We start from the raw sequence: 21,459 nt of genomic DNA, 5'->3' as shown, positions 1-21,459 counted from the left end.
TTCTTAGATTTTCTATTTATTGTCTAAAATTAAGATATATTGCTCAAATGTCGGTGTCAGTCCTCTAATTGTTTTGTCTTTCATTGTTATGTATGCTTTGTATGCAGGAAAATCCAAGGATCTGTATTCAATGCCATCATACTCCTCAATATCAAGAGAATCGGTAAGTGCTTTCCTTCAGTAAACTGAGGCTGAGATGAGGAGAGGGTTGTTGTTGAGATAGACAAGAAGTGTTGGACACTCACTTGGTCAAGTAGCCATGGAGAAGAGATGGGTGGTAGAGAGTAGTAATTCCATTCAGAATCCTAGTGTAAAAAATAGGGAAAAAATAGCACTTCAAATGAAGGAATTTATGAAAAGCTGAGATATGAGGCAAGGAAGTCACTCATGCGCTTACTTTTAGAATGGAAAGTAGATACTGAATGTTCTTGCCTTAATTGATTTGCTGTTGCATGGAATGAATGGTCATTTTTAGTGTATGATGATCTCTAAAATATCTGTCAAAACATTTAGTATCATCTATAAAGCAATGATAGGCTTATTAGGTATACAGAGAAATAATCAAGCATGTATACTGTTTGCTAGTTAACAATGACTTATTAAGTGAACCACCAGCTAAACGCTAGCTAGCTACTAGCTTGCAGCATGCTGAATTTCTACATGGGGCTAGAAACAAGTTATTAATTTCTTGATTTAAAATGCTAATGATAATAAAAACAATAGAATAGATTGGAACCCTGTTCATTTGTCCATATTTGACAATGATATTGATCATCAAATTATACCATTTTTTTCATTATATGAGACTATAGTTGAAGTTTGGCTTATTAAATCATTGCCTTTTCAAATCTCCTTTTAATGAAAAATATGATATTGCAGAAAGTATTACAGAAGAAAGAGGTGCTAAACAAGGAAATAAAAAAGAATTTTTAAAGAAATAAAAAGAATTTTTAAAGAACAAAAGGGCATCCCAAGTTCATCCTAAAAGAGTGCTTATCTAAGGGGTTCATAACATTTCTGGTTTAAGACCCAAAGAAAACAACATGTGTATCACTGGCAAAGTTAAAATGGGATATTTGACAGCCGACAGAAATCTTAGTAGGGATGTAGTTGGCACGGCAACAGCCCGCGGCCAGCCTCAAGTCAGAGTTAGGGAGGAAAATAAGGGTGTTGGTAGCTCCAGCTGTACAGCGGTTGATTAGCTTTGAATTTATTTGCCTGTTTTGGAATGTCACTTCTACCTTAGATGTGAAGTGAGTTGTCAAGTCTTGTCTTACTAGTTCAATCAAAACTAGGTCCAACTCTTTATTTCTCTCTCCCATTTGTCTTTTGAACATTAAAAAAGGACAAACTGACTAAGAGGACAAATAAAAAAATTTGTATTCCCTTGAATATATTTGAATGAAATTTCATTTAGTTTCCAATTTGCCTGATTTTGTAGTGAATTCTTCGATTCATATGGACAATTTAATTTATGATTTATGTAACCACAGATTGTATTACACTTGAAATATGATTCAAGATAATGAGCTTTGAGATGAACAAAATGTAAAGTTCTAATCACTTTGCCAGTTTTCAAAATGTAATGATTTTATTTTACCCAAAATTGAAAATAAAAAACTTTCAGGTTTTTGTGACTTAATACTGTAATGACATGCACAATGATTTGTATGTTGTGGTATCCGAGAAAGTCATTAGCTACAGTCTTTGCAGAATGGTTTATCATGTTGCCATATGGATGTTATAATGGTTGGCCTGCTTTCTGTTTTAGTTCTGTCAGGACTCGGCATTGACACTGCAAGCATAATTTGACACTATTAATGTATTAAGCAGGCTTAACTGTTACAACCACACAGCTTAAATAATCACAGCTGTATATTGATGAGATACACAGAGTGGATTAGCTCCTTTTGATGTACATGGGGCAGATGGTTTAGGTACAGGTGTTCTAGAGGGGGATTTCCCATCCAGCTGCCACTGAACTCTCCAAGCTAATTTAACTTGGCATGTGGTAGGGGGATCCCCAACTAACACATGTGGGCTACAAGCCAGTCTTGTAGTATCTGTGTGTATATTGACCTTCTGCTATCAACTTGCAGAATTAACAATCTTCTCAGGATATATGCAGGTTACTATTATCACTAGACTAAGGGATATCAATGTGTATGATTTTTACCAATGTTTTTGGAAGATCAATTACTCAGGTGAGAAAAGGTTTTTAAATATATTTTGTGCTCTTCATTTAATAGTTCATATATGTATACTGTTTTTTTTTAATCCAGTGTTCTTGTAAGGAGATGAACATTTATACAGCATCTACACATAAGATCAGTTAGCCGCCTTTTTTTGAAATATTTAAATTATTGACACTTAATCTTTTTTGGTATGTATGTATGTTTGAAGAAAACAAACGACCAAGCATTGTAAGTTGAAATACAGTTGATATGCATGTAGGCCTGGAGTAAAGTTTGATTTTATCTCAAAATTATCAGGTCATTATGTCTGTAATCTGTAATACTTTTTCAGGTACATAATGATGTTCCTATATTGGGGTATTTGAACCTGTCACTAATATAATCTAATATTCCCTGTGTTATTGGGTTAAAAAGATATAATATTATTGATTGTGATAGAATCACATTGAAAATCGGATGACAGCTGATATGATTTTTATATGGATGTTGTAACAACTGACCGGAAGCATCAGTATATATTTTATGTCATACCAACACTAATTTAACAAATAAGAGTACAGCAGGTTTGCGTGAAATTCAATTCAGATATGGAATTATGAAGTTTGTATCTATTTGTACACTGTATATACTTGAAGAGTCAACTTTTAAGGATCTTTTATGTTTGAGTTGGAAAATTGTTCTCTATGAAAACTTGTAAGACATCTTAGGTACATGTAGGCCTGTCTACCTTGTGTGAATAACTTTCAAGATGGGTCGGGGCGACTCGGGGGGGGGGGGGATAGAAAATTGAAATGAAAGAATGGAGAGAGTGAAACAGAGATGATAGGATAAAGCTCAGGAGAAAGGACAGTATGTTCTTCTTTTAAGGATTTTGGAGTTCACTGAAATTTTAAGTGACCTCATGAATGCAGATGCATGCACCAGCTTTGATTTGACTAACGTTGCCCAGATGAGAGCTGGGGTGAGAGATGAAACTGTATACATCATGCCGATGAAATCTCACTGAAAAAATCTCCGCTTTCTCTTAAGCAGCGAGCCTAATGCCTGGGTGATGAGCTGATTGTTGATAGGAAAATGTAGTGTGTGGAACTAACACCATATCCACTGATATACCCCCCCTCCAAGTTCCTGATACCCATTATGCAAAGAGCTCTCTACCTCTCATTTTAGGTTTGGTTGAGAATTCAGTCTTACCGTGTCTCAGTCCCTTTTGATTGCCAATTGCATTTATGCGTTAGGGTGGCTTGAGTCCTGTCTGTAGAGACATGTTTTGGGGGATTGGATTGCTGCAGCGCTCAATCATACGAGTGCACCACCTGGCCAGGTGCGCTTTTTGTTAGCACAGGGACAATTGCTTGGTTGACTTTTGACGAGGAGGGCTTTCAGAGGTTCCTCGTCACGCGACCCTAGCTCGGTGAAGAAGAAGTGCAGCTTCATCGTCGCCGATGGTGATTGACTTCGCTGTAGCTGTGTAGATCTAGGGCTGATGTGAACAAAGTTTTGCTGACATTGCAATACATCACCCTGAATGCCTGTCAGCCTTGCTTCTGGTTACTTCGCTGGAAAGTAAGGTTGTGCGAAAAGAAATCGGTCTGATGGCAGATGTAAATAGGTTACAGGACCATTACAACTATCATTCAGGTCAACCCGGTTGTTGGATAAAGTCTTGTAGAAATTGTTATTTGTTGGAAAGAGGTTTCCTGAATGGGCAAACAGTTCAACTTTGATGAGTCCAGGGCCAATCTAAGATATCAGAGGAGGCAGGTTGACTGTCCCCGCAGGCTTCCAATACTATCTCTCTCTTTGCTTCACCTTTCCACAATTTACATGTAGTTAAACCTCCCACTGTAGTCACCTATACATTATTCATAGATTTTTGTCTCCAATTTCAACATCTCACTTAAGTTCTCTTCCCGGAAAGTCAAACTAGTACTTTAATTCTTCTTCCACTTTTCAGAATATTGCAATTATCCAGTCAAATATGACTCTGAATGGTTCTTTATTTTTTCCCACTGGGCCTATGGTATTTCTTTATCACGTTGAGTTTATAATATTCTTTTGGGGATATTGCTTCTAAAAAAGGAAATAAAGAGAAAAGGCTGTGGGATGTAAGTAATAAACCATTGAAAAGGGTTAATTTCTTCTAAATGCTCTTGAAGAATCATTTCTTAAAGAGTAATTAGAAGAAAAACAACTAATAAGTGGAATATAAATGTAGAAACTAATGATCTTTTCTTATATTCTCAGTAAAAAAAATACACATTATTTATTAATTAAACCAATATGATCTCTTATACATGTGTGAACATTTATGTAAATGTAAGCGAAAAGCATTCTTTAGCAGCCCCCACCCCCTGACAATCTGATACATGTTCATGTAAGAGTATTTCATCTCTCATTTTAAAAATCAAAGTTCATCAATTTGCAGTTGATGCCAACACAGAAAAATAGAGTTATTGTTAAACATACAAGAACGCTGGTTGAGCTCATATTGTAACAGAGAAGAGCACGTGAATTTTAGGTGTATTTTCGTAGCATATGGATTTTTTTGCTTAACAAAAGTATGGAGAACAATAAAAACAATGCAACAAAGTTAAATTATTAGTAATGTAGCTTTTAAAACATATATTGATGTTATATGATATTACCTGTCTATCCCATATACACCATCTGTATGATTTATCAATATTAAACATGAACAATTTAATTTTATCTTTTGAATAAAAATTTAAGAATAAAAAATTGATTTCAAGCAACATTTGACAAGTAGGATTCCTCTTCACTAAAATGGACAACCACTTAGGATTACAGTTAAGATGAAAGCAGTGCTCAATTGACCATATTGATGTAAAACTAAATCTAAATGTGAAAGAGAGAGTGTATGGTATAGACTGTTTGTTGGAGCACTGCCTTGCAAACACAGCTGGGAAATCAACAGCTATTTCTCACGATTAGCAAATCACACATGTTTTATTGATCTATTATTCCTGCACTACTCTCACACAATTTTGCTATTCATTTTCACTTTATTCAAATTCTTAATAAGCAGACTTACACGTAGATTGTGTGTATTTTGTATGTGTACTGATTATAAACTTTTCCATAATTATTTTATATTCCCCCCAATTCTGTGATAGTACATGTGCATTTGTCATGATAGCAGCAATAGAAAGTGCAGGTGTGAATATTGTTGATGTGTTTTTATTTTTGCAGGAATTCATGTACACTGTAGAGTGTATAAAGCCATCCTGAATGTCATTTAATATCTTTATTTAATTAGTAACAACTGATGAATTATTTATAAAACAATTTGATTAGTCTTACTGTATTTACAGAGAAAAAGAAAATCTTTACAAATTGATTTTACAATACTCTATTCAAAGCAATTAAAAAAAATATTGAAATCTTGATGAACATTGTTTCAAACCCAAAGCAATTTGTAGTTGAATAATTTATCAAGTCACTTTATTCATAGATAGATTTACATTTGAATGCCTTGGTATTATCATTCACGGTGTGTGTGAGTGTATGTGTGTATGGAGTAGTACCTAGTGTGAGATTTGAGTGCATAATTATGTGTGATTGTAGGGAAAGAACAGCAGCTGGTTAGTTCCCATGGTAATACAATATATGTGTCTCTGTTCTTATTATCACTGGGTTTTGTGTGAGGTGAAATAAATATACAGAAATGCATTGTAACAACAACTATTGTAATATGCAACTATTGTCCCAAAAGTTCCTCAAACTAAAATAATTCATTAGATTTGGTTTGCATCTTTTAGTGCCTGTCTGAAGCTGCAGTAAAGACTCAGTATTAAATATGAATGATCTTGGTGTATCATCTTACAAAGTGAAGTGACTGTGAAATTTCTTCTACTCTAATCTTTGTTGGTTATTTGTGAAAAACTGAATTTTACATTTGAGGAAAATTAGTGCCATGCCTTGTTAATGTTCTTAATTTTTATAAAAAGCCATGTCAAAATGTTATGTTACATATCTAGTAGCTTGTATCAGGAAGTTATGAAAAAAAGATTTTATTACCTGAAATTTTCTGCCCATTAGGTACTTGAGAAATGGTTTTATAAAAAAAAAGTTGGGATCCTGACTGAAATGAATATTTACAATTACATAATTCATGTGAAATTACAAAAAGACAAACTGCAAAAAAATATTTTTACTTATAATACTAATATTATCAGCCCCATAATATATATAATTTCAAGACATACACATATAATATAGTGTAGTAATATAATTTGAATAGTGACCAACTCTTCTGGGGATTAATCAAAACTTGAAAGAGACTTAAAGTAAAAGAAATTGGAAATTTATTTGCTAATATTCCCGTGCAGATAATAGTTAATTATTGGGTAAAAAAATCAAGATGATTTCATAATCATTCTGAATAGTCTAAATCAATGCTTAGTTTTTTGCCCCCTCCCTTGAGCTTTTGTCCCTTCCTGAGCTATTTATGAAAATCCAAGGCATCAGTTGCATTTCATGTCTGTTCCCAAAATGTGCTCTTGCCCAAGGCATCAATTACAGTCAAGTAATCTTAACCCATTGGTTTCTTGATCCTGATAATCTCTGTACAAAGAGATGGGACTTACATATTTCAGTAGTCAATGGGTTAAATGTTCTTGACAGGAATTGTGAGGATGGCTTTTATTTGGTTTGCCACAGTATTATATTGTACATGTAGAATGGTCCAAGATGGTCAAACAACTCTCATTTACGGACATGAACCAACACTGATGGTTTCGCTTTGGAGCTTGTTTCATTTAAGAAAAAAATTATTCATGGAGGCTGATCGTGCAATGAATTAGTTGAATGGGTTGAAATGCAAAGTTTACTGCATAACTGATTATCAACATGTGCTTTAGTGTATTGGAAATATGATGCAAAGTGTGATCAAACGTGAAGGAACGTGAGATTTGAATTCAGAGATTTGAATGAAGATGCAAATCTGATTATACATCTTTTTACCTGAGTGATCCCTTTTGTGATACTTGGCCTTCTGTCACACACGCATGTATTCAATTTTGAAAGCTTGTTTGGATTTTTATCCTTTTACAGCTTTCTAAAGACCAAATTCCTGAGTTTTACCTGGTCTTTATACCACAAGATCCAGGTAACTTCTGTATTCATAAGCCTTCCACATACTCCAAGGTGCTATTTTCATTCTCTTTTCATTGTAGACCATATTTTGTATCCCCTTTCTCTGTCTTTGGATTTTGATGATGGTTGCGGTGTACCTGACTTTAATATCAGGTTTAGAACAAAATATTGGTGTTCTTATTGCTCAAGGCTTTCTGTTCATGTGAGAATGAATTTCTAAATTCTGTTCATGTAAATGAAATGTTTGTACATTGTCACATTTGGGCCATCTAAAAGAAGGTGTGAGGGGGGGGGGGTGGGAAATATTTTCTAAGGTTCACTCCCCTATTTCAAACATTTCATCTGTCTTTTACTCAGTGTCTCCCAAATAATTGGCTCTGGAAAAGAGTATAACGTAATTAGCATTTAAAACACGGATAACCTTAAGGGGTTATGAGGAGTTTACTGTAAAAAAAAGTTGCTTTTGGCAAGGAAAAAACTTGATGATCCTGAATGTAGATAGTTGTCATATGAAGTATGACAGTTATCATCACAAGCTAGAAGGCAATGTACATTTTCCTGTTTTGTAAATATTATTCCTACTTTGTAGGTTCAGAAGACCCGCTTGGAAGGGCATTTCAAAGTACAGATCTGGGTAAATTGGAGAACCATAATCTTATCAACACGCAATCTTTAAGAGCCAAGTCGAAACATTTACATTCGAGATTGCTCTAAAATTTGTCAAGTGAGTGACAATTGCAGAGAAAGAACGATTTTTGTTTCCTTCTCAAGAAGTTGTAATTAAGTTTGTGGTTAATGGCTCATCATCACGCTCACTTGGCAATGTGGAAACCAAAATGAATTATTCATTCACTTTGTCTTCTTTATCAGGTCAGTCGCCCTAGATCTGCGAGAAAGAGCCTGATTTGCTCTTGACATTTCAGTCGTGCTTACTGATTTCACCCCATTTTGAGCAGTGATTATTTATTAATTTGATTGTTACATAAGGAAGACCTGAAGGTTTTGTTTACATTTCATTTTTTTATAAAATTGAGTAATGAGGTAATGAGTCAGACGTAATTTAATGGTCACTATTTATCCTTAGAACAGATACTGAAAACTTTTAGATTTAGATTGAAGGAATTCCATTGGTTTAATAGGGACTATTTTTAAGCAAATGTATTAAAAGGAACATACATGTAGACTTAAAGTTAATGTAAATAGGAAAAATGAAGAAAAAAGAAAATAAGAAATCTAGTAGTTGGCAAAAAAGAAAATAAGTTTGTTTGCTGTAATCCAACTGGCCCCCGTAATCTAACTTTTATTTTTTGCCTTCATCTTTTTTTTTTTTTACTGGTGATGAATAATGATATGTTAGAAATCATGAGCAGAGGGCTCTTTCAAGTGTCTTGCCAGAACCCTCAATCTCCAGTTGACGTGTATCCTTCGAATATACATTTATGTACCGCTGCTACGATGCAGTTTCGAAATTCGCGCGAAAAGTCACCCCACTGAGGGCATTCCCATAGCAACAAGATCGCTTTACGTGAAGTGATGTTAGTAAAGCGATCTTCCAAACTGGTTTCAAGTAAACTAGTTTAAGAAAGGGTAATGAGAACGGGGTGATAGTGAATGTAATCCTTGAAATGTGTGTGATTGATGCATTGTTGAATAGAAGGAAGAACCCTATTCTGGGTTTGGTTGGTTGGTAGCCATAAAGATGGCTGTATTGGCGGATAAAGATAGAATGAAAGAGCAAAAGAAAAGAAAAAATGGAGAGTACAAGTAGGGGTGAAAGTAAAGAGAGATAAAGGGACGAAAATCGTGGGGGGGGGGCTACAATTAAGGATTTTGTCATTCTTTTTAATATGTCAAATTGAATTTGCCACTGAGAACTATTAATATTTTTATTATGCAACTTCATTGATATTCATTTAGTAGTTCAAAGGGAGTACAGTACATGCATTTTATTCTTTTGTTGATTTTTTTCATGTTCATATGAAAATCAGCCCATATAATGATTCTTTTTCAGAAACTGTAAAATGAGGATGAAACAGGAGAGTTACTTATACATATTGAAATAATAAGTAACGTTAGCAAGAATATGGAAGGATACATGTAGGTTTAGAATTAGAAATACAATGAATTAAGGAAATATATGGGATGCTAAAAACAAAAGCAGAACATGAGAAGTGACAGGAGATATTGGCGGTATTAGCATAATTATGAACCAGTATGAAACAGTTTGAAAATGCGAAAGATATAAGAAAATTTTGATTATAGGAATTAAGGATAATCATGAATAAAACAAAATAATGCGATAGAAGATAATGAAATGATGTACATATTTAGGAATAAGCATAAGTACTTTTGTAAAATTTGATTGCATTTATTTAAATTTCAAAACTTCTAAATTCCTTTCTTTTCCCTGAAATGTATACTTTGATGGAAATTAAAATCATGCTGTGGATAAGTACAGGATTTGAAGGAATCAAATTAGGATTGTAGGTTGTGAGTCTGCTTTTAAGGATTTTGCGTGCAAGCATGGGGATTTGGAGTGTATTATTTCTGCAAACAGGAGTGTATTTGCTTGGGACCCTTTTTACATGAAGTGACTGCAAGAGAGCTAGACCAAATTACAGAGCTCTGGAATGCAATTTTGTGCATTTACATTACACAGTACTTATGACACAAGGAAATCAGCTTAGGTTCAAGAAAATAATTCATGAGGGCTCTGGACAATTTTGCCTGAAATGCTCAAATGAGCCTTGGAGAAACTCTATCAGTGCAGTGTTTAAGCTTAACCAATGTTGTATATTGATAAAAGTATAGATCCTGAGAATAAAAAAAAATCATCATTTTGGTTGCTGAGATTAGTTCAGTATCCTATATGTCAGTTTCATTTTTAGGAGCACTATACGGGGGTTGAAACATCATTTTACACACACAAGGATGTTGCAATGCTACGTTCTCTATTTTAGATTTGAAGAAAGGTGGTTGAAATTAAGGACATTTTTTTATTAACAGTTGCATGATTATGATTTCTTTTCATATTTTTTGTGATGGTTGTATGGTCACTACCCATTTAAGCAGATACAAAATCGTGAATTGACCTGCAGTCATACATAATTAGATTGTTTGATCATTATTTCAATGAGAAGTGCGCTGTTATGAACAAGAATGAGAAATGAAGGGACAAATCAAGAGAGTGATGAAATAAAGGCTTCCAATTTATTATTTTTTTCAATGAGCAATGTACATGGGAGAAAATGACTGTTTTTTTTTAAAGAAACTTGCTTTACAATGATTATCATAATGATTAGAAAGTTCAGTAGAAAATGTGATTTGTATGTCATTCTAATCTGACAGAGTTTGTGTTCATGAATATTAATTCCTGACAGAAAATGGAAAGAATGTGATTGGGTTATGATTTATGAATAGGCGTGTTCTAAATTTGCATTGTTTTTTGTGCTTGAAAAGAAAATTAATGAGCTAAATTGCATCTCGTGAATTTTATGTTATGGTACATGCAGACCTGCCAACCAGTATGTTTTTGGCGTATTTAGTATTTGTTTGCAAGCAAAATACGGCAGTACGTTTTTTCTTTAAAAAATACTTTTTTGTAATTTTTTTTTACAAAATCGTAATTTGAGGAAAATCATCTCTATATGTCTCTATTTCATAAAATTCACACAAATCTATGTAATTTCAGGTTTAAAACCAGGGTGAGATATACACGTTTCAATGTTTTTTCCATCTGAAAGAGCAGTGCGCATTTTAGCTTGCATGCAGCGCCGCGATGAGCGATTGCGCCACGCATTTTATTAAGAAATACACTTTTGGGGGAAATATACAGTTTTTTTTATCACAGAATACAATTTTTCATTCCCAGAGGTTGGCAGGTTTGTACATGTAGCAAAAGCAAACCACTGCAATGAGGTATAATAATTTGAATAAGGAGCATATGGAGTTAGCATCATGTTCCATACAAATCTCTTTCCATTGTTAGTTCTTTCTAGATTATTTTAATTTTTTATTTATTGGGGGGGGGAGGGAGGGACTTAACATTATTTTAATGAGGGTTTTACTTTCTTCTAAATTAGTGATTTTTTAAGACTGACATTACAAATTGAGTCAGTTTAAAGAACATCCCCATTAATAATGAACTGGAATAGTGACTAACACTCTTGGGGGATTTAGACCAAAACTTGTAAGTAGTAAAAAAAAGTCTGAGCATCAAGCAAGACTTTATAATGAAGGGAGAACTAGTAGTTCAGAGGTGATCTGGATGAAGATAGTATATTTCGAAACCAAGTTGGAGAATGATGGCATACGTCCCATATTGAAAAAGTTTTAAATATTTCCAGATCAGCTGTGAATTGTGACCAACTGAATGTTGAATTTATTTTCAATCCCAAGGATTAACTTTTAAATGGCAAAAGATTTTAAAAAAAATAATCCTTTAAAGAATTAATAGTTGATCCCTAGGATTAAAAATGAATCCAATGTTAAGCTGCTCACTGTTCACAGCCAATCATCATTCATGTTAAATCCTTTCCATTTAGGCTATATTCATTCATATGATATCAGGATATAAGTGAAATGTAATTGTTATTAAGTGATTGGTTTGGTTTTCTTTCATTGCAGGGCATGGGCCAAATAAACAATGACTTGTCCATAACAAGTCCAAGTGGTTCAGTTTCTCCACATACCAAACCGGGCTCACCTTATATGTATAACCGCAGGCGGTCTTCACTAATGCCCGATCCTCCTTCTCTAAGTAAGTATAATCAATATATTCTCATGAATAATAAGTATTTCTTGTTGCAGTCATTCAAATCTATTCAAAATAGAGAACATAGAAGAGCATTTCATGAAAGAACTCATAGGACATTTTATCCAACAAGTTTTGTTTTATCCGACAATACCATAGGAACAACGCTTCTCAGCCAATCGAAGTCAAGGAAAATTGTCAGATCTGAGTTCATCTAACAACTTGTCGGATGAAAATGTTGATGAAATGCCCCCATGTGTAATTAACTCATGAATACAAGCTTTACAGTCGCTAAGCAGGAACATATATGTCAAATTTTTCCTTCAGTTAAAGTAGTTATAATCGAGGGAAGATTTATCTTTGATAGTTTGATAGATTATACAATTCATTACTCCCCTCTCTTTGTTGCACATATTCATTCATCATAAATGATCAGTAACCTCTTCATATTGCACCCACCTTAAATTTGATGTGTAAGTCATAACTACCTTCCAATGATGGAGATACATAATTTAGAGCATCTAGTACCCTTTTTAGACAGGCTAAAATTTCCTTAACCCCGTACTATTGGTGGGGCTAAATGGCAATTTAGCCCCACCTATAGTACGGGGTTAAGCTTAGCCCACTTTCGTTTTACACAGCGTTTTTGCAAAGTGGGCTAACCCCACCTATAGTACGGGATTATTTGGCCCTGCAAAAAAGCAGGGTTATCCCACCAATTGCGGTGCTAAGAGCAATAGTACGGGGTTAAGATCGCATGTGTAAAACGAAAGTGGGCTAAGCGCTCCCATTCATGCCCCGCAACAGAGCCGGCCCTGTTGTCCAATCAGAGGTAAGTATAATGAATATTCATGAACAGCGATCACGGCGATGAAAAAAAAAGCGCGCGCCAGAAGTCAGCGATTTTGGATATGACCCGAATGACCCCTCAGTTCGCTCGTGAATATTCATGAGCTACCAATAGTCCGGGGTTAGCGAGTTTCGTGTGTAAAAAGCAAGCATTCCATATCCGGGGTTAGCAAAAACAATTTGGCATGTGTGAAAAGGAAAATAAATAGTACGGGGTTAAGGATAGTACGGGGTTAGCGATAGTCCGGGGTTAAGAAAATCCTGTGTAAAAGCCTATAGGTCTTTCCCATGAATCTTATTCCTTTGACACTTGCATAATTCATCATAAGAGATAGTGGGAAACAATCTTTACTCTCCACTCCTTTCATTATACCATTTGATTTCATAAACAAGGTGTTAATAATACTATAAATGAATGACTGTTGTAGAGAAAAAGAAGAAAACAGTATGAAAGTGAAAGAGAGAGAGAAAGAACGATAGAGATTGAAGGGAGAGAGAGAGAGAGAGAGTGAAAGGAAGAGATAGAGAGTGCAGACGAGAGAGAACGAGATTTATATTTTAGAGATTTTCAGTAATAGAGGCCATTTATAAAGAGTGATTGATCCTAAATGCATAGCGTAGGATGAAGATAAAAGAAAAGTACTTGGAACAGGTGCATAGAATAATCAACGTTTCCCCCTTACTGCTACCACACAGTCATTAAGAATGGTGCTATATAGTAGACTGTTCAATATTTTAAATATTCAAGGATGGACACAAAAGCTGAATTCTTCAGGCTTTGGTGAACTGAAAGACAAATCAATTTTTGCACATCCATGAAAAAAAATGTTATATGCTGACATTTTTCCTGTAAACGCGACGAGCTATAAAGCGACAGTGAAGTGTTGCTATTTTGAGTAGTTAGATAAGTCAACAAATAACTGACAAATAAAATATCTCCTATGTTTACAGATCTTTCCTGCTTCCTTACCCTATATTCCCTTATAAATTATGTTTAAATATGTGCCAGCCACTGAGTTTTGATTAGATTGAAGTATCCTGAATCTGATAATTCCAATTTTCACTTCAAGCATTTTTCTTTTAAAAAGGAAGAAAGTACATTGAAAAAGCTCCAACACCATCTTCTGTCTGATAAGTTTGCCAAGAATATTGACATTCTTGTTTATACTATAACTGTAGAGGGCACTCTTCAAGAAATGATGAGCTGAAAAACTTCTCATCTTGTCTGCTCAGCCTTTGCAAATGAAATTATTGCTTATTTTGGCCAGCCAAACTGAGTTTGTTCTTCTTGTTTTGCTTTTCCTTTTTCAGCGCACAAGAGAAGGAAAGCTCCCGGAATGTCGGTAAGTGCATTTTCCACATGTTTGGGATCGCTTTCCATGTAATATATGGGTGTAGAAAGTGGTGTGAGATGCATCAATGCGTATATTTAGCACTGTGTGTTTAGTGTTGTTTATAAGACTTGTGTCGAGCTACAGAAAGAGTATTCCAGTGTTGACAGGGTTGCAGTGTAGAGGGCAGTAAATCTTTCATGTTTATATTGTGATTTCCCTATCTGAAAATCATTGTAAATGCTCCTGGCTCATTGTTAGTTTTTTTTGTTGAAGTTTAAAAAATAAATACTGCTGATAGAAAGATAGTTTGGGCCTTTGATCAATCATTGATTGTTATTCCAAGGAGAAGTTACTTGATATTGGAAATACTTCTTTGCTATAGTATGTAGAAATTGATCACACCTTCCTTTATCCATTTGCCATGCATTTAAAAAAGGATCTTGATCAGTTGGTCAGGAATAATTGATTGTAGCCTGGTCAGGCAGGATGAACGCTTATTGCGATTGAATAGGTGTAGTGTTTAGTCCCAGTGGATGAAATGTAGTAGGGTTAGAGATAATGGGATGAGACGAGGTTTGTGGAATGTTAGGATTGTACCCTGATGATGAACTCACTCACACTCCCTCTCTCTCTCTCTCTCTCTACACACATACACTCACTTCCACACACACCCACCCACACATTATTTTCTAGCCTAGTTTCAGCCGCTTTGTGTATTCCCCTTTTCAAAATGAATCATTTCCATTGATTACAGCGAGCTGATAGGCAATTCCTGGGTTGAATAGATTTGTAACATGCCAAAGTAATTAAGTGTATTCCTTTTTTTTTATATTTTATTATCAACCATATAATTATTCTGGATTTAAACTTAAATGAATAGATTCGTTGTATAAATATATAGATTTTTAGTCGAACGATTTCTATAGACTAAAGGCTGAAGCATATTTCCATGTAATTCATTATAACACTAATAAAATAGTAAACCTATAAAATAGTTTGAAACGCACAGAGTCAACCCTAAAAACACAAACTGACAAAAATCCTCATTTGACTTAAATTAACAGCTTGAGAGAGAGAGAGAGGGGTCTTTGGACACAACCGAGTGCTTTCTGAAATGATTTTTAATCTTCAAAATATAGCCAGTTTGAAGCTTGATAATTACCTTTTAGTTTGATACTAAATTGTCACTGTGTTTTAGGAGCATAAGTGGATAAATTGTAAATGATTGTAAAAATCAGTTCTGATTACAGTTGTACCCAAACTTTTGACTGGTATACTGGATGTGTAAAATTTTAACATTCACATGTTTCCATAGACTATATAGTGGTAGTTTGTAGCTGAATTGCATGTACATTTTGAAAATGGTGTGGTAGCTCTAAAGTAAGGTGTTAGATTTCCTGTGGTAAAATAATCCAGCTCAAATGCACATTTTGCAAATAACTTTGTCTCCTGTCTCTGTTATTTATTTGGGTATGAGCTGCAACGTTTTGTGATGTTTGATGTACCGGTGTGTGCTGATGAAACTAGCTATTGAAATTTATGTTGTTGCCAATATCAAGCCATTAATGCATATACTTCTGAGTTTGACCTTTCTTGCGATTGTGTACTAATACAACTAATACCCTTTTCATAAACCCATCCTCCAATTAGCCGCCCAAGAGTAATGCAGATAATTCAATAAAAATTGCGTTCACAAACTCCGAAAATAATCCGCACTATTTTTACGAGCGCCTGTCCTGAAAAAGGCGGATAATCGTCATGACAACTGGACACGCCCCCTCCGATGAGGTGGTGTTGGAAAAGGGTGACCTCATTACTGCACCATGGCAATTATCCGCATTATTTGGAAATGCGTTCATAAAGTCAAAATCTGGTCCCGATGCTGCTATTATGCGGATAATAGCAGCATCAAAATAATGCGGATAACTCTGGTCCTCCTCCTTGTTCTTACATTCTACTTCAATACAGTATTGATGTTGAGGAAGAGATAGAGTCAAGCCAGGAAAGACACAATTTTGACATTAACATTAGGTTTTCACTACTGTGAGGATAATATTAACACAAAGCAATACTAATGTATCCCCTTTTCCATATTTTGTACGCACAAAAATAAAAAAAATGACTTTAAAAATTGTTATATGAGGCAAAGATTTAGATTTTTTGCCAGGGATACATTTTTGATCAGTATATTGGTAATGGAAGCATCCTAGAACTGTGTCAGGACTGGGAGCTGCCTTGATAATATCCTGATCCCTGACCAGCCATTATTTATTCCATTCTTACGCAATTCAACTATATCTCTTTTATTGCATGATTCAAATTGGAATATTCATTTCAGATTCAGCATCCTGTTTTGGTAATATTCTTATTTTTTAAAATAAAGGCTCTCCAAACACTTGTTAAACTTATTACAGGATAAAAGGATGTGCCAACTTGTTTTACGAAAATCAGATCTCTGTAGCCTTGGGAAAACTATAGCAATTTATTTATTTTTTATTTCAATTACATAGTGTGATATCACAAATGCATATAATGAGGATGTATTTTGAAAACAAGCTTGACGTTGACTGTATTCAACATTTCTACTGAAATCATGATAGGGAATCCAACTCATTATATCACGGGTGCTCAGGTGCTGTTTTTTTCCTAATTGGTAACGACAGACCCTGCATAATTAAATGTTGGGTTACAATTTTCTCTCTATCTATCCCTCTCTCTCTATCCAATTAACTTGCTATGAAGATTTCTTCCGTGCTTTGATCAGAAGCCAATCCTAGCATCATGATTGCTTTTGGTTGCTCAGTAAAGAACAATTCTGCTAAAATGAGACTTTATAAGTGAGAGAACAAGTAGGAAAACTTTTCCTTTGTCTTCTTGTTGCTTTAACATTAATCTCTTATAAAGTATGCTCTATATGGTAGATGTGTGTTGATTCTGTGCCAGACATGTTGATGTCTGATGAAGAATTATTCATCTGAATATTTGGAAAAGGGGTGATTTTTATATATTTGATTTTCTTCTTTTTTTCTTTGCTTTTTTACTATCATGTTTGTCTGTATATTATTGACATTCACACTCCTGATTTGGCATACTGTTTACATAATGACAGGCAGAGTTATTTCAATATGTACACACTTAAAATAAGCTTTTATTGAAGTTAGTCTGCATGAATTTGATTTCCACTTGTAATTGTACCAATTCAAAAATCAGAGTTGATTTTATAGATAAAAGGTGTGGGTAGTACCAGATTTCAGAATAAAACAAGGCCAACAAGTAAATTTGAACCTTGGATCATAAATGTGATGGTACTTGTTAGAAGATGAGGAGGTTGTTGTTATGCAATAACTATTTTAAGAGCAAACCTAGTAATGTTGTATTACTAATCATCTTCATACTATACCCACCAGCTTCTTTATCAAATCACTTCATCAGGATAGCTGATCCTAGAATAAAAAAAGAGTATAGGATTTAATAAAAAAAAAGAAAGGTAGTGATTGGCTTTATATCAGACATGAAGTGTAGCTGACTGACCAAGAACAAGATAGAGTATTATGTATCACTCTATAAACTGGCTTCCAGACCAATTGGATTGATTGTTGATTATAGTGTGTTCACATATCTTTGGATCATGTGGTATGGAAATAGTTGTTCAGAGATGGATCAATCAATGTGTATATCATTGCAACAGCTTCCTACGATGTCTGTAAGTATGAGAGTTGTTATGATTCCTTATATAAATTAATCTCCCTGAGCCAAAGTTGTATTAAAATCAAATGTCATCCAGGTCCAAGCATTTTTTTTGAGAGAGATCAGGTTTGCAGTACAATGTAATATTACATAAAAATTCTGATTGAATCTGAATCAGTGTTTTTGAACAAGAATCAGATGCAACTATGATCTTGATTGGCCATTGCAATTTAGCAATTGATTCATAACCTTTGTGGATTAGAACCCTGTATGATCCATATAATAATCTCATTGGTATTATTTGCAGGAATAAAAACATACACAAGGCTGAGAGCGATTTTAGCTCTTAAAATGGTCAAAAGAGCCATGGGGTGGTATTCTGAAAACGTTCTTATCTTTGTTAAGATAAGAGGATGCTAAAAATCATTGCAAATCAATATTCTAAAAATCTTCTTAACGCATTCTTATCTCTGTAGGGACTGCCCCTTATCTTCAACAACCCCATTTTTTACATATTGCCAATTAAAATGCACTTTATATTGGCATTTTAACCAATAGAAGAGTTTTCAATGTCAAGAGAATATCATGGGCGCTGCACGTACACTAGTTGTGGTGCATTGCGCGAATTTCCCATTTTATATGCAACGACTGATTTTTTTAAAAAATCTTGGCACGTGCACAAAATAAAGAAAGAAAGTAAAGAAAGAGAATAATAAAAAATGAGCGAAATAAAGAATGAACAAAAGAAAGAAAAGATAGAAAAAAAGAAATGGGAAAATATTAAGTGTGAATGAAAGAAAGGGTGGAAGGAATACTCGTTACTACCAGTGTCTGTCGATTTTGAGCAAGAAAGAATGCAGCCATAATTAAAAGTGATAAGCTGTTTAATATTATCTTAGATATCTTAAAAGATATGAATGTTTTCAAAATACCACTTTACATTCTGTTCTTCATCTTTTAGCGCTTTGGTATTATATGCGCAAGTTATAAATTTACGCACTTAGCAAGAAAGAAAAAAGATAACAAAAAGATAAGAACTTTTTAGAATACCGCCCCTGGAAACCCCCCCCCCAAAAAAAAAGAGCACTGTAAATTCCCATACACTGTAATGCTTATTGAATGTTGCAGAGTTAGGCAGTAAGTTGTGAAAAGTAGCCCATGAAAATGAAAAAAAAAAAAAAATCTATTCTGATTTTAAATTGGAATATGGATCATATAAAATCATTATTCAAGGCATATTTAATGTCCACTTATCAGTCAAGTTAACCAGATCTCTACACAGTGCGTATCAAAAAAAAGTTTACACTTAGAAAAAATCCTGTAAAATTATACATTTTTTAATATCCTGAAGATTTTTCCACATTTTAACATTGGTACAGATTTATTTAAGCAAATGACGATCTAACTGTCGTCCGTAATTTCCGCTTGAGTGAGCACCACTTCCTTTTGAGAAGTTAGTGAAAAATGATTTGTGCAGAACTTTGAAATAGTTATACGAATAAAAGTAGACCTTAAAAATGCTAGAGATGTCTGGTATAAACTTTTGTTCAGATTCAGTTATGTCCTCAGATCCAGCTGGCACAAAAAGGTGAAGGTTGTGTTTACTAGGTGTTGAAATTTCAATTTGGGTGGCAAAATTGTAAAAAAATGCTTGAATGTATCCATTTTATTTCACTTGACTAAATGTGCAAGGGAAATGTATGAGAAATGTTTTGCAGGGTAAGTTTGATTTTGCCCTTTCCCCTTGACACAGCGTACAAACGAGCATTTCTGCGCAAACAGATTTCTGCGAGCTTTACAAAAATGGACAGTGCTTACTCAAGTGTAATATTATGTCAAAACCTTTACTTTCATTTGATAGATGAGACCCAAACCCAAGATTATATGTGAAATAATTACTCACATGTTGTATATTTTTTAATTCCCAGGGCTTTTTCAAAGTGTAAACTGTTTTTTGATACACACTGTGTAGCAAGAAATTCAATACATCAATACATGTATGTATGTAAAGCATTGCAATAAGAAATATAAGAGCTATATACATGATAGAAGGAATTAATGTTCATAAAAAAACGAGATCTACCTGCAGAAATGAAATGCATGTAGTCTATAAATATGATATTTACATTAATTTATCAATTCATCTGATTTATATTTTTTATGGGTAGTCCACCTCTCAATGATCTCGCTTGAATATGAGAAGTAAATATGTGGGAAAGGATAGTGGAACTGTATTCCTTTTCAATTCAATTCAATTCAGGTTTATTGTAAAAAAAAAAAAAAAAAATGATTGGCAGCCAAAGACTGAATTGTACATGTTTATTCAATGCCATTATATGAAAATAATCAAAATGATTAACAATGAATATTCAAATTAAAAATTACATATGTGCAGTTAAAAATGGATTTAAAAAGGATTTAAAAAATGATAGACAACACAATATTGCACATTCATTTCACAAATTGCAAACTTATGTTTTCTCCATTTCTTAGTGAACAAACTTATTTCCAGGTTGATTTTCTATTTTATGTGATTTGGTTCACATGCTAAACTCATGTTTATATTTATTATGTAACATTACACATCTTAAAATGTTTTTTATAAATATCTGAAATTAGTTTGTAAATCTTTAAGCCATTATTTTTGCTATAAATGAAGTTTTAAGTCTCTGAAAGATATCAGCATAAAACATGCAATTTTGAACCAAATTCAAATAATTGAAGAATGCTTTACTGCATAAATCTGTTAGAATCTGGCTGTTTTCTAGTCTGTACTGCCTACTCTTTACAGACATGTGGGAGTGTTGATACAGTCCCACTACTGATAGATGCTCAACCAGCTGTGTTTGGGTTTTTATTTGCGAAAGATAGCCAGAATTGTCTTTTTCTTCTCTCTTTCTCTTCCTCTATCTCTCCTCTCTGGAAGGGTATTCCCCTATGTTTGTGTTTTGATTCTGTATCACAACATTGGGGATATGGCACCCATTGACAGTGCACCTGTGACTGGGTCTCACTCCTTACCATCCATGTGTTAGTCCCACCTGCTAGCATACTATCTCCTACTGTATCACATGCTATTCCAACCATCTAGCAGTCTGTTCACACATGAAAACTGCAGCCTGAAACTTGATATGAAATTTAGAAAGTATCGGTGTCTAGGTAATTGGACGTTCAGACAACACTAAAAATTATCCTGCTAATGGAATGAGCATTGTTTGGATCCACTCTTTTAAACTTTACATTTTTATTTTTGCTCTGACCCACACCTGTCAGTTAACTATCTAAGAATTCATTTTTGATGCCCCAAACCCTTTCATAATAGTACACTTTGTCCCAAACACTTTGGCTACACATTAATCACATAGATCATAGATTTAGATGTACCCATATAATTTTAGTGTGTGTCTGAACGCAAAGTTACAAATTTCCTGATTGCTGATGAACAGTATTAGAATTCCACCTGTTCCATCCGCCTTTCAAACTGCTGCTGGGCTGAAACAAAAAGTGAACATATTCCATGCTG

At 34.2% G+C, this 21,459-nt stretch overlaps 1 protein-coding gene across 11 annotated transcripts in view; it reads left to right on the top strand.

Moving 5' to 3' along the window:
• The window catches only part of LOC121410251 (transcription factor 12-like), a 125,430-nt gene that overhangs the window by 20,890 nt on the left and 83,081 nt on the right, over positions 1–21,459 (top strand). For 9 of the 11 annotated variants that reach the window (XM_041602206.1, XM_041602203.1, XM_041602205.1 and 6 more), the window contains 3 exons: positions 108–163; positions 11,940–12,072; positions 14,227–14,258. In XM_041602206.1, coding sequence (XP_041458140.1) covers positions 108–163; positions 11,940–12,072; positions 14,227–14,258 — 221 coding nt within the window. Of the gene's footprint in view, positions 1–107; positions 164–11,939; positions 12,073–14,226; positions 14,259–16,137; positions 17,953–21,459 lie in introns of those variants that run through there. The other 2 variants (XM_041602211.1, XM_041602213.1) reach the window with 2 other exon arrangements.

The sequence above is a fragment of the Lytechinus variegatus genome, chromosome 3, assembly GCF_018143015.1.
Source record: "Lytechinus variegatus isolate NC3 chromosome 3, Lvar_3.0, whole genome shotgun sequence".
In the NCBI taxonomy this organism is placed as follows: domain Eukaryota; kingdom Metazoa; phylum Echinodermata; class Echinoidea; order Temnopleuroida; family Toxopneustidae; genus Lytechinus; species Lytechinus variegatus.
Note: the sequence above shows the minus strand (reverse complement) of the source record. Positions and strands in the feature narration are given on the sequence as shown.